We start from the raw sequence: 12,328 nt of genomic DNA, 5'->3' as shown, positions 1-12,328 counted from the left end.
TTATTTGGGGAATCTGCCATATTCTACCACGATTGAAACTACTTTGATGCCCCTGCATGTTTGGATAATTTCCTAAGTTGTGATCTCAAAATAGACTTTTAAAAACCTATAATGTCTATTATCTGGTACTACTAGAATTCAGAAAGCTTCCATGAGAGATTGATGCATATGAATTGCATTAAAAAGATAAAGTGCATATCTCTGCCATGGTTCTCTTTGATTTTCAAACCCCTGGAGAAAGTGTGATTTATTTCCTACCATTTATATTGCTTCAGCATATTAAAATTATTTTTTGAAAAATACAAAAAAGGAGAGAAGGAAAAAATGAGGGAACAAAGGAAGGAAAGAAGGAGAGAAAGTAGGATGGAAGGAAGGAGAAAAATTGTCATTTGTTATAGGACATGAGTCCCTTGAAACACACTGAATAAAGTCATTTTGAGATTTCTATATACTTAAAAATAAGTAAAAGATAAGGGGCAGACATCCTTTGCTATATGACTGTCAGCTGAGGGAGAGTGCCCTTCAGTTAATAATGAGAGTAGCTCTCTGGTTAGGACAGAAGCAGTATGATTTGGGGACCAGCAATAGATGAAGTCATAGGAATTATTTCTAACAATACAATGAAGAGTCTTCCTGCTATTGCCTGAAATATCTGTGTCCTTCTCAAACTTATACAGGAACCCTTTATCCCCAGTGTGGCTATATTTGGAGAAGGGCCTTGAGGAAGACATTAAAGTTATATGAGGCCGTGATTCAATAGGAGCAGTGTCCATATAGGAAAAGACACCAGAGAGTTGTCTCTCTCACTCTCTCTTGTTCTCCCACTGTGCACAGAGAAAGGTCATAAGAGGGCACAGAAACTTTCTGCAGATCATAAAGAGAGCCCCTTAGCTGAGATTAATCTCTGAAACATGTCATACGCATAAGTATGCGCACACGTTGAACCCTGATCTTAGACTTTTGTACCTGTAGAGTTATAAGAAAATAAATGTTGTCTTAGCACCCTGTCTGTGGTATTTCCTTATGGCAGCTAACACAATTCTCTAATCATTTGACTGATTAATTGATTAATTACAGTGCTAGGAATTAAATTCAGAGCTTTGCATGCATTAGGCAAGCACTCTACCTTTAGGAATTTGCTCTTTATATTTATTTTAATTAGGATGTTCTCCCTCCCTTTTTTTTCTCAGCCATAGGTCTTGAACTGAGGGCCGGTCCCTGAGTTCTTTTGCTCAAGGCTAGTGCTCTACCACTTTGAGCCAAAGCGTCACTTCTAGTTTTCTAGTAGTTGATTGGAGATAAGAATCTTGTACATGGGCTGGGAAGGTGGCTCAGTGGTAGAGCGCTTGCCTTGCATGCCTGAGGCCCTGGGTTCGATTCCTCAGCACCACATAAGCAAAAAGATAAAAGCTGGAAGTGGCACTGTGGCTCAAGCTCTAGCCTTGAGCTGAAGAGCTGAGGGACAGTGCCCAGGCCCAGAGTTCAGGCCCCATGACCGGACCCAAAACAAACAAACAAACAAAAGAAATCTTGTACACTTTCCTGCCCGGGCTGGCTTTGAACTGTGACCCTCAGGTCTCAGCCTCTTGAGTAGCTAGGGTTATAGGCATAAGCTGCCAGTGCCCAGCTGTGACATTCTCTTTTTTAATAGAATAAATAATATGATGAACAAATGTAAATAAAATAAATATGTATTTCTAAATAGTCATATGTCATATGCTTAAGTATGTGACCAATTTAAACTTTTATAACAGATAAATGGCACTTAAAGAGATTAAATTGATATTTAAAGAGACATTGATATTTTTTAAATGCACAAGAATGCTTACACCCCTTTACTTCAAAGTCTGTAATGGGAAAAGAATAACTCAATTGAAGTTCATCACTAAGGAGAAAGTTTGTCAGAAAAATCAGGTTCTTAGAAATTTGTAACCCAACTGACTTAGGCTTAAAACCTGCAAGAACTCATTGGAGGTGGTGTATGTTATATGCCTCCCGTGTAAAAACCAAGAATATTAAAGAGAAAAAAATTTTAAACCTCAAAACACTACAAATCCATTTGAAAAGAACGATGAGCACCTCAAATGGCCAGTCATCTCTAATTTGAGCAGAATGAAATGAAATATTTCACCTCTTGTAGGCTGTTTGAGGACACGATTAGGTGTTCATGACATTTCTGAGAAATTAACTTTGAAGTTTATAAAAATCAAAAGTGGCAGGGAGAGGAGTGGGGGAGGTGGGGCAGGAAAGGGATGGTAGGAGAAAAACAAAATGCTTGACAAAAAAATGTGCTAAAAAAAAAAAGTAGACCACAAAAACTATTTAGGAGGGGATCATTTATTTATGTTAATTACCCTTCCCAGGCCTAATGGTATTCATAATTTTAATTGTTTCTAAGTGAGTGACTGTCCTCAGCCAGAGGAGAAGTTCTAGTGAATTCGAGAGAGACAGAGGAGGAAACTGTCCAAGACAAGGCAGCAGGCCCAAAGAAACAGATGGGAAGCAAGTACCAAAACCTTCAGGGAGGTACAAAGGAATGAGGAAAACAGCTATCTATGAGGACAGCTTCCCTAGAGTGTTACAGATGAAGCCAGAAAATTTCCAGGGAGGAACTGAAACAGTTCAAATAAACATTTAATTTAAGAAGGTTTTAGGTGATAGATGATAGAAAAATGTGAACACTGTGACTATTCTGTGAAGCAAGAATCTGCAAATAACGTAAGAGGAAATAACTTAAGGAAACTTAGAGATGTGACAGGATCTATATATTTGAAAGAGATATTATTCTGGAAATGCCTGATTCTCAGAGAGTCAGAGGCAGAGGCTTGGGACTTTCTCACTAGTTCATTTTTCCACTTCCTGTCAAGGGAACCAGCACCTCAGAAACTATTGGTGGCAGATAGAGAAATGTTTGGCTCTAGGTAGAAGCAGATTCCTGGAGCTGATGGAAGATCCTGAAAGGAAAGAGATGAGGGAAGGAAATTATTGGACAAAAAGGAGAAGAATGGAGAGGGGCTGAGCTGGAGTAGACAGAGTAGAGCCAGGAGACGGTTGCCCATGTGGATAAAGGCACCTTGCTAGGACTCACTAATTCACATAAGGCTAAAGGTAGAATGATGAGAGGTTTTGATCTTCCTCTTCCTGTGCTCTTCTGTATTGCCTGAGCACTTCTGAAATTAGAGAAGAAACCCAATAATCAATGCTATCTTGATAAAAGAAAATATCAGGGACAGAAGTTGTTTTACCATCTGTTTTAGGTGGACAGTCTTGACCTTCACCTTTGGCATCTCCTTCTTCACTAAACAATATGGAGTCACTAAGGTCATCATCTTGGTCAAAAAAGTCCTGCAATATCATAAAAGAAAAACTCAGTTTTCAATGTATTCACTTTTTTCACTAGCAAGGTAAATATTGAGTTTTCATGGCTAACATTTTTCATTGTGGGTTTTTTTTTTAATTGGATAAAGTCCTTAAGACTAAGACAATGGGAAAGGCTTTGCCCCTGGGGCACCAGTCTCTCAGACAGTTGCAATTGTGATTAATTGCATAAACCAAAAATAAAGATCAAAGTAGCAAGCACATAGACTCATAGAAATTCAATATTTTATACTTGTCTCATCTCAACATTCAGGCTGTTAAGCCGCCACAACTTCCATCTGGATGAGTAACTGGAAAGAATCCGTCAGTCACAGTCACAGTGAACCACCCCAAAGGAGCATTATCTTTTCCATAACACCTCCCCCTCCCCCGGGACATCATTACAAATAGAGAGGATGGAAATCCCTTCCCCTTGTGGAAGCTACAGATAGAATATGAGACTGAAGGAGACACCAAAGCCTGTTAAGAGTTGGCACTATGGTGGCTTTTTGATAGGTCCATGGCATACAATTTCCCCAGCTTCCCATCTTGCCCTGTAGAAAATAATCTTTATGCCAAAACACAAGGTTGAAACCAACTTGATTTATAAAATGCACTCTGAACACTCTAAAGGAGTGTGCTCTTAGCAGAACTCATTGTGCGTTTGTTTGTTGTTGTTCCATGGTTGGTTGGCTGGTTGATTGGTTTTTGAAACAGTATCTCCCTAGATAGCCCAGGCCATCCTCAAATTCACAATTCTCCTGCCTCTGCTTCATGAGTGTGGGGGTAATAGGCACCCTCCCCTCTTAGAAGAATTTATTGTTGCTGATAGGTTCCATCATTAGAAGTTGCTGCTGTTGATTTTGTGCTTTTAAATTTCTAGAACTAGTCTGAGTGGTAGAACGCATGTTTAGTATGCGCAAGGCTGTAGATTCTATCCTCAGCACAAAAGCAAGAAGAAAGAAAGAGAGGGGGGTTAGGGAGGGAGAGAGGGAAGAAAAATAAAGAGGGAAAGAAAGCTTGTAGAGTTAAAGTAGACCAACTACTTCATCACAATCTGGATGTTTCCATTAACTCTCTGCCTTCTATGATCTTATGAGCTACCTATTTAAGTTAAAAGTGTCTGTCCAGAATGCTGAAGCCTATCATTTGACAGTGTGGAAATTTTTCTTTGTTGCTTATTGTTACCATAAAAAAAAAGCAATAGAAGTAAAACCCTCCATTTACACTACCATTGAAAATACTTGTAGGAATCCAGTCATAAGAACTTAATTGTGATACTTCAATTTTATGCCATAGTCCATATTATAAGTGTGTTTTAATTGTACCAAAGGGTTTTATTGTAATATTTCTATACAGGCAGGTAATGCGATTTGATCATATTCAAAGCCTCTGTGATTCCACAGTTTATTCTTTTTAACTATTTTCTATCTACTGGCAAAGATATGGTGTTCTGTCTCTGATCATGCCATCTGTCGGAGACTGTCATAGTTCAGTTTGCTTCTAGACTTGTCAATTTCAGAGCTTGTTTTTCTCTGTATTCCAAAAATACTACCCATTCAAGCTTCTCTCCCTCCCAGAAACCATAAAGGAGGGTTTTATTCTTCACAATACAAAAATAGAAAAATTTATTTTTTATAGCAAGAGAGAAAACCTGACCTATAAACCAATACCACAAAATCAAACACTGTAACATAGAAATCCTCTCTCCTGGCCCAGTGCAGTGACTCACCCCTGTAATCCTTGGTAGAGGTTGGAAGTTCAAGGCCAACCTGGGGAATAAATATTAGCAAGACAGTCTCTCAACCAATAGCTAAGCGTATAGTGGTGTACACTTGTCATCCCATCCCAGTATATATAGGAAGTGCAAATAGGAGGACTGTGGTCCAAGCCACAGGGGGCAAAAACACATGATCCTACCTTTAAATATAAATTAAAACAAGAAGGGCTTGGGATTGTGGCTCAAATTACAGAGTTCTTGCCTTGCAAGGGCAAGAAGGGGGAAAATTCTTTTCCTCAATTGTTTCCCCTAAGATTTGAAAATCTAATTGTATCATGTACTTTTTTTTACTTAAGATGTATGTGTATGTGCATGCCAGGGCTTGAACTCAGGGCCGATCTTTCATGCTCAAGGCTGGTGCTCTACTACTTGATCCTCAGCTCTACTTCCAGCATTTTGGAGATATGAGTCTCACAGATTTTCCTGCTCAGGCTGTCATCGAACCTCAAGTCCTCAGATCTCAGCCTCTTGAGTGGCTTCATGCTCTCACTCAGCTCTTTTGCTCACAGTTTATACTCCACCAACTTGAATTGTGCCTCCTGTTATAGCTTTTTTCCTGGTTAATTGGAGATAATTTTCTCTAGTTGTTTGCCTGGGTGGGTTCAAACCCCAATCCTCAGATCTCAGTCTCCTGAGAATGTAGGATTACAGGTATGAGCCACAGTGCCCAGTTACACAGTATTTCTTTAGAACAGATTCCTAGATAGGGAACTATTCATCAAAAGAGCATGGAAAAAAAACTATAAAAAGCATGAACATTTTTGGTTTTTATACATACTGCTTTAAAAGTAAAATGTACATCCACTTATAATCTACCAGCAATGAGTTTCATTTCTCCTTTATCATTTTTTGGGGAGTCAGTACTGAGTCTTAAACTCAGGGTCTGAGCACCCCACCCCCACCCCAGCTTGTTTTGCTCAAGGCTAGCGCCTTACCATGTGAGTTATCTCCACTGCTGGCATTTGGTTGTTAATTGGAGAAAAGATTCCCATGGACTTTCCTTTCTCAGCTGGCCTTCAAACTGTGACCATCAGCTCTCAGCGTCCTTAATAGGTGTGAGCCATCAGTGCCTGGCATTCATTTTTATTTTTTATTAATGGAAGATATGAGAGCAGTTGTCTTATTATTATTTGAATGTGCACAATTTGACCAATAATAAAGTTAGAGATGTTTGTATTTAGTGTTTTCTTTTGTTTCTTTTCTCCTTCCTTCCTTCCTTCCTTCCTTTCTTCCTTCCTTCCTTCCTTCCTTCCTTCCTTCCTTTATTTTGAGACTGGGGCATGAACTCAGACCTTTGTTTGCCAGACAGGTGCCTCTATGATGGAACCATGCCTCCAGCCTTAGAGATAATTTTACATATTTGTGAACCATTTGAGCTATTCTTCTTAGTATGTAGCTCTTGTTTTTGTTTATTGAGATTCTTATGCTGGTCTAGACTTAGAACTAAAGCATATTTCTCCCATCTCAGATAACTACATTGATTCACTGAAAATTTTATGGTAAACTTTAGGAAAATAGGAACACTTGTTTGGAAGAATGAAATATACAACTGGTTCTCATGTCAAGTTTCTATGTTGATTAATGAGAGGTGTTCAGTCTCAACTGCTCAGTTCATTTATTATTTGGTCCTTCAGAAAAAGTTGAAAGATGGTAAAACGTAGACATTCTACCTACAAAATACCTTTCAGTGAGTACTGTTTACATATAATGTAACAAGAATTGTGCCATCTCTCTTGCTCCATTAACAAATTTTATCCTCATAACAAAGGTAGGAGCTATTACTTCCTTTTTATATATGGAGGCCAGAAAGTTGAATAATGTGTCTAAGGTCATTGGCTAACCAGCAGCAGAACTCAGATTTACACCTGGACGCTGAAGTCTAATCCAGAGCTTGTAACCATTCTGCTACCTTGCTACTATGAAAAGTTTGAAACTAAGAATTTCAACAAGAACCAGAAAGAAAAGAATCAGTAACCATGAGCAAAATGAAAAGACATTCAAATCTAAGTTATGCATTTTGCACATTAAAAAATGTACAATCTCTGTAAGAACTGGACAAAAATGTCTGCTCTGGGATTAACTAAAAACCATAAACAGCATGAAGGTAATCATAGAAAAAAAGCTTCTAAACCCAAAGCAGCTCTGATTTCTAATCTCTTAAAGAATGGTAATTACGAGGCTCTAAGATGTGGTTAAATGCCTCAAGGAGAACTGAAATAATGACACTTAACAGAAGGTGAAAGAAAAAGTTAGTAAATTCCAAACCCGTCTGGATTTTATAAACCAGACACCCACCTAGGAAGGGAGAGATGGATGAGAAATGGTGCTTAGTAGCCTAACCTGCAAACAACAAACTATTGAACACATGAAACACAAAAATCAACCTAGGAATCACTCTTAACTAAATTTGGAAAGAAGAATCTCTGCAGATGAAAATAGACTTGGAGAATAGTCCTATAAGCAAGGCCAATACTTAGATTTGCACACTATATACACCTATTTCAGACAAGCAAGAAGAGACACAAGCCTCCATTTGAAAAACAAAGGCTGACCTTGAGTTTTGCGATTTAAACCTAGAGAAAGAAGTAGAGAACAAAAGGTAAGTCCAATAATGAAGAAATCTATTTGCCCTCAAAAAATGAGTTCAAACTTTATTTCAACCACAATAAGAAAAATACAGTGTGAAAGTTAAGAAATAATTTTGAAGTTTCATGAAAACAATATACTGATATGAAGGGGTTTTTGAGTCCTTTCAAAAAGATAATTCCTTATATGAGCCATCAAATGAAAAGTAAATGTGGCTGTTTATCAGTTTCTTATTAGGGCTTGAACTCAGGACCTCCATCTTGCTTAGCTTGCTTCCTTACAGCCAGCACGATATTGAAGGCATGCCTCCAGTCCAGCATTTGGCTGGTTAATTGGAGATGGAGTTTTTCAGACTTTTCTACCCAGGCTTGGCTTTGCACCTTGATCCTCCCTGATTAGCTGAGATTACAGGTGTGAGCCACCAAGTACTTGTATATCAATGTCTAATGCATGGCTTTAGATAGTTTACTTCGATTACTACTTAATATTAGTATGTAAACACAAAACAAACTTCAACATTGTAACAAAACCTATGACTTAGAATTTGGTGTGTTGTTTTGTGCACTGGGAAGTAAATGATGCTCCTTGAGTATGCTGAGCATAAGCTCAACAACTGAACAATATCAATGTTAAAAACCCATAACAGGGTTTCTCAACCTCAGTACTGTTGATATCTGGGGCTAGATAATTCTTTGCTGTGGGGCTGTTCTGTGCATCGTAGGATTTAAGCAGCAATCTTGCATCTCTACTAGATTCTGGATGCATTCTTCCCCCATTATGGTACCCAAACTATTTGCAAACATTGCCAAATGCCCCCTAGTGGAGGAAGTCATCTCTGTCATTTCCTGAGTGGAAAAGGTATAAATGAGCAAAAATATAAGATTTGAATATTACTTTAAATTTAAAGTTTCTATGCCCACTCATTTTACCTGAAGTCCTTAGAGAAATCTTGATTTAACCATTTTTAATTTTAAATAATTTAAGTTGTATTAAAATCAAGCTGCATTAAAAAATTAAACAATGTAAAAGACTTATAACCAAAAGGAATTTATTTCTCTGTCCTTTCCCTCAGATGTAAGGACATTCAAACTTCAGGTTGTTTCTTTAGTATTTTCTTCCATTCATACAGCTTGATAGTGAGCTCTAGTAAGACCTCATCTAGTAAGACCAGGCACTAAAGGTTGATACCTATCATTATTGCTGCTCAAGAGGCTGAGATCTGGAGAGCTGAGGCTCAAAACCAGCTCAGGCAGGAAAAATGCGCATGATTCCATCTCCAAATTAATCAAAAACCTAGGCTGGAGGTAGAGTATGGTAGAGTACCAGTTGAGCAAACTATTCAAGCAAGTGTGCAAGACCTTGAATTCAAACCCTGGTAAAAAAAAGATGTCATCATGAAAAAAGTGCAATCATTCTATCCAATGTTAAAAAAAGACATCATCTATTGACCTTATGTTATAGTATAAATTGACATTTTATTTTAGTAGTTGGCAATTTAACATTCTTATGCAACACTCCTATTTCTCCAATAAATGCACTGTTTTTGCTAAGTCAATGCCAAAGTATAACTAGGATTATATGGGCATTGTACCATGTAGTAGTAAATTATATCGTATAATAATTATACTTTATTTTTTATATTTTTTCCCAGACAAAACTTAAAATCCCCATTTATTTATTTTTTATTTATTTGTGCTGGTCCTGGGGCTTGAACTAGGGCGTGGGTGCTGTCCTTGCACCTCTTTTGCTCAAGGCTAGCACTCTACCACTTTTGGATTTTTCTAAGCCATTTATTGGAGATAAGAGGCTCACAGACTTTCATGCCAACGCTGGCTTTGAACCACAATCCTCAGATCTCAGCCTCCCGAGGGGCTAGAATTAAAAGTGTGGGCCACCAGTGCCCAGCCCTGCTTATTTTTTTTAAGTAAAATCTTTTAGGGGAGTTTTATGTTCACAAAAAATTGAACTATTTTCCTTCTGTTCAAGGATTTCCTATATATCTGTATTCTTACACATGCATAATTTCCTCCAATATCAACATTCCACACTACAGTGGTACCTTTGTAAACATGTTATGGTTTGGATATGAATGTCTCCCCAAAGGCTCATTCATTGGAAGCTTAGTCCTTGGCTGGTAGATTCAATCATTAAGAGGTGATTTAATCATAAAGGCTCTGATCTAACTAATGATTCATTTACTGATGCATTGATAACTGAATCGACATTAGGAAATGGTGGAAACTAGAAGGTGAAGCTGGTTAGAAGAGGTGAGTTACTGGTACATGCCTTGGAAGTATATATCTTCTGCCTAGCACCTTCCACACTCACTTTGCTTTCCATTTGCCATAAATTGAGCCACTGTGTTTCACCACCTATTCCTGGCCATAATGTTTAGCCTCACTTCAGTCCCCCGGCACTGGAGCCAACCCTCAGTATGGGCTTAGGTCAAGCCCCTGGACTGGCACTAAGGGCTAGTGAGCCTTCTTCCCACATAAGGATAAAACGAGAGGACTTTCACCAGAATCTGGCCAGGCTAATACTTTTATATTAGACTTCCAACCTCTAGAATTACAAAAAAATCAGTTCTTTTTGTTTATAAGCCTCCCAGTCTATGGTATTGTGTTATAGAAATCCAAACTGGTTAATGCATACACGCACACACACACACACACACACACACACACACACACACACACACACACAAAAACCTCAGAGATGCCTATGCTAATTACCACTTTGAGAATAAACTCTCACAAGAATGTCAAATTGTAAAAAAAAAAAAAAAGAATGTCAAATTGTATTGTACAATTTAATGATGATATTAAAATACATGATTATTACAAAATACTCCAACAAAACAAATAAAGTGGTAGATGGAATGGATTATCTGATTTCTTTTTTACTTTGTTTCTTTAAAGGGAACATCTTACCTCACCACTGCTGATGCTTTGCAATATTATGTGTTGGTTTTTGGTAACTGTCATTGTATCAGTTGGAGAAGAGTTTGTATCATGACAAATGTCAAGCAATGATTCAGCATGTCTTTCTGTTAAAAGGAAACATATTATGCTTTGAGAAGATTCATCTCTAACAATTTCACAGGAAGATCTAGTCCTAATTCTTAAGGCAGCTTTATTTTCTCAGATTTTCCTGACATAATGGTTTTGAATCTTAATGACGCTTCAGGCAATATTTTTCACAGGAAGAGATGCAAGAACAAATAATCCACCTGTGTTAGTCAGTTTTTCCAAATACCTGGGAAAAACAACTTGAAAGAAAAAATATTTTAGATTCAGAGTTTCAGAGATTTCCATTCGTGGTCACGTGGCTCCATCACTGTGGGACTATAGTAAGGCATGGCGGAAGACAATGCCAGGAGCATGTGCCAGAGAAGACTGTTTACATCATGGTAGTTAGGAAGCAGAGAGAACTAGAGAGCAGGGCTGGGAAGGTGGTTCAGTGGTAGAGCATTTGCCTTGCATGCCTGAGGCCCTGGGTTTGATTCCTCAGCACCACATAAGCAAAAAAGAAAAAAGCCGGAGGTGGCGCCGTGGCTCAAGTGGTAGAGCGCTAGCCTTGAGCTGAAGAGCTGAGGGACAGTGCCCAGGCCCAGAGTTCAGGACCGGACCCCCCCCCCAAAAAAAAAGAGAACTAGAGAACAAGGAAAAGGCCTAAGACAAGCTATAGAGGACACACCCAAATGACTTGCTTCTGCCAATTTAGCCTCCACTTCCAAAAATTTCTATCATGCTACCAAATTATGAATCCATCAGTGAATGAATCCATTGATTAGGTCAGAATTCTCATATTCCAATTACCTTTCAGTGATGGATCTACCAGTTAGGGAATAAGCCATCAAGCCTTTTGGGGGACACTTTATATCTAAACTCCAAAATAGACAGCTAAATCTTTTGTTATTTAAAAAGACTTTGATGGTAATTATGACTGTTCAAAAAAATAGATACCTAGAGATTTTAAGCAAGTGAAATATTTCATTTAAAGCTCAATCCATTAATTCCTGAACACCTATCAAATCACAAGTTCTAGGAAGAATTAACAGTTACTCAGGGTCAGATTTTGGCTCAAGGTAAATTGAATATGTTCCTACTTAATGGCTACATTGTCATTTCAGTCCTCTTTGTGGGTTGCTAGAACCTAAGAGAGAGCATTTTAAACTTCTAACGCCTCTTCCAGTGGCCAGGTAAAGGACATTCTCTTCTTTGGGGGTCCATGCACAGACAAGGACTTCTGCTTTTCACAAGGATGACCCCTCATATGGACTTCTGCTGGTAAATAGTTGGGATGAAACCTTTTTATGTATCCCAACTAGATTCTGTGACACATACATACATTGTTCAGAGTAGTGAAGCCTGTGCTGGCTTTGCCAATCATAGCTTTTCATTGTCTGAATTTCCATACTGGAGCATCATGGGGAATGAGGATGATTTCAACACAATCTGCTAACAACTAAAAGAGCAATGCAGGGACTTTCAGACTATCCAGTAATTCCAAAAATTTAGGCCATACCATATTTTTTTCTTTAGTGGCTGGAAGCGGATATTATAAAGTTAAATAAGAGTAGCTGTAATCTCTGCAAACCTTTGG

The 12,328-nt window shown here is 38.3% G+C and overlaps 1 protein-coding gene across 1 annotated transcript in view; it reads right to left on the bottom strand.

Annotated features, from left to right (window-relative positions):
- Positions 1-12,328, bottom strand: part of Map3k19 (mitogen-activated protein kinase kinase kinase 19) — a 60,703-nt gene that overhangs the window by 29,327 nt on the left and 19,048 nt on the right. The window contains exons 6-7 of the mRNA XM_070024018.1: positions 10,654-10,769; positions 3,246-3,345 (exon numbers count right to left, since the gene is read on the bottom strand). Coding sequence (XP_069880119.1) covers positions 3,246-3,345; positions 10,654-10,769 — 216 coding nt within the window. The remainder of the gene's footprint in view (positions 1-3,245; positions 3,346-10,653; positions 10,770-12,328) is intronic.

Source organism: Dipodomys merriami, unplaced genomic scaffold (assembly GCF_024711535.1).
Source record: "Dipodomys merriami isolate MVZ:Mamm:240054 unplaced genomic scaffold, mDipMer1.0.p SCAF_1, whole genome shotgun sequence".
Taxonomy (NCBI): Eukaryota; Metazoa; Chordata; class Mammalia; order Rodentia; family Heteromyidae; genus Dipodomys; species Dipodomys merriami.
The sequence above is the reverse complement of the archived record's forward strand: the minus strand, read 5'-3'. Positions and strand labels throughout refer to the sequence as shown.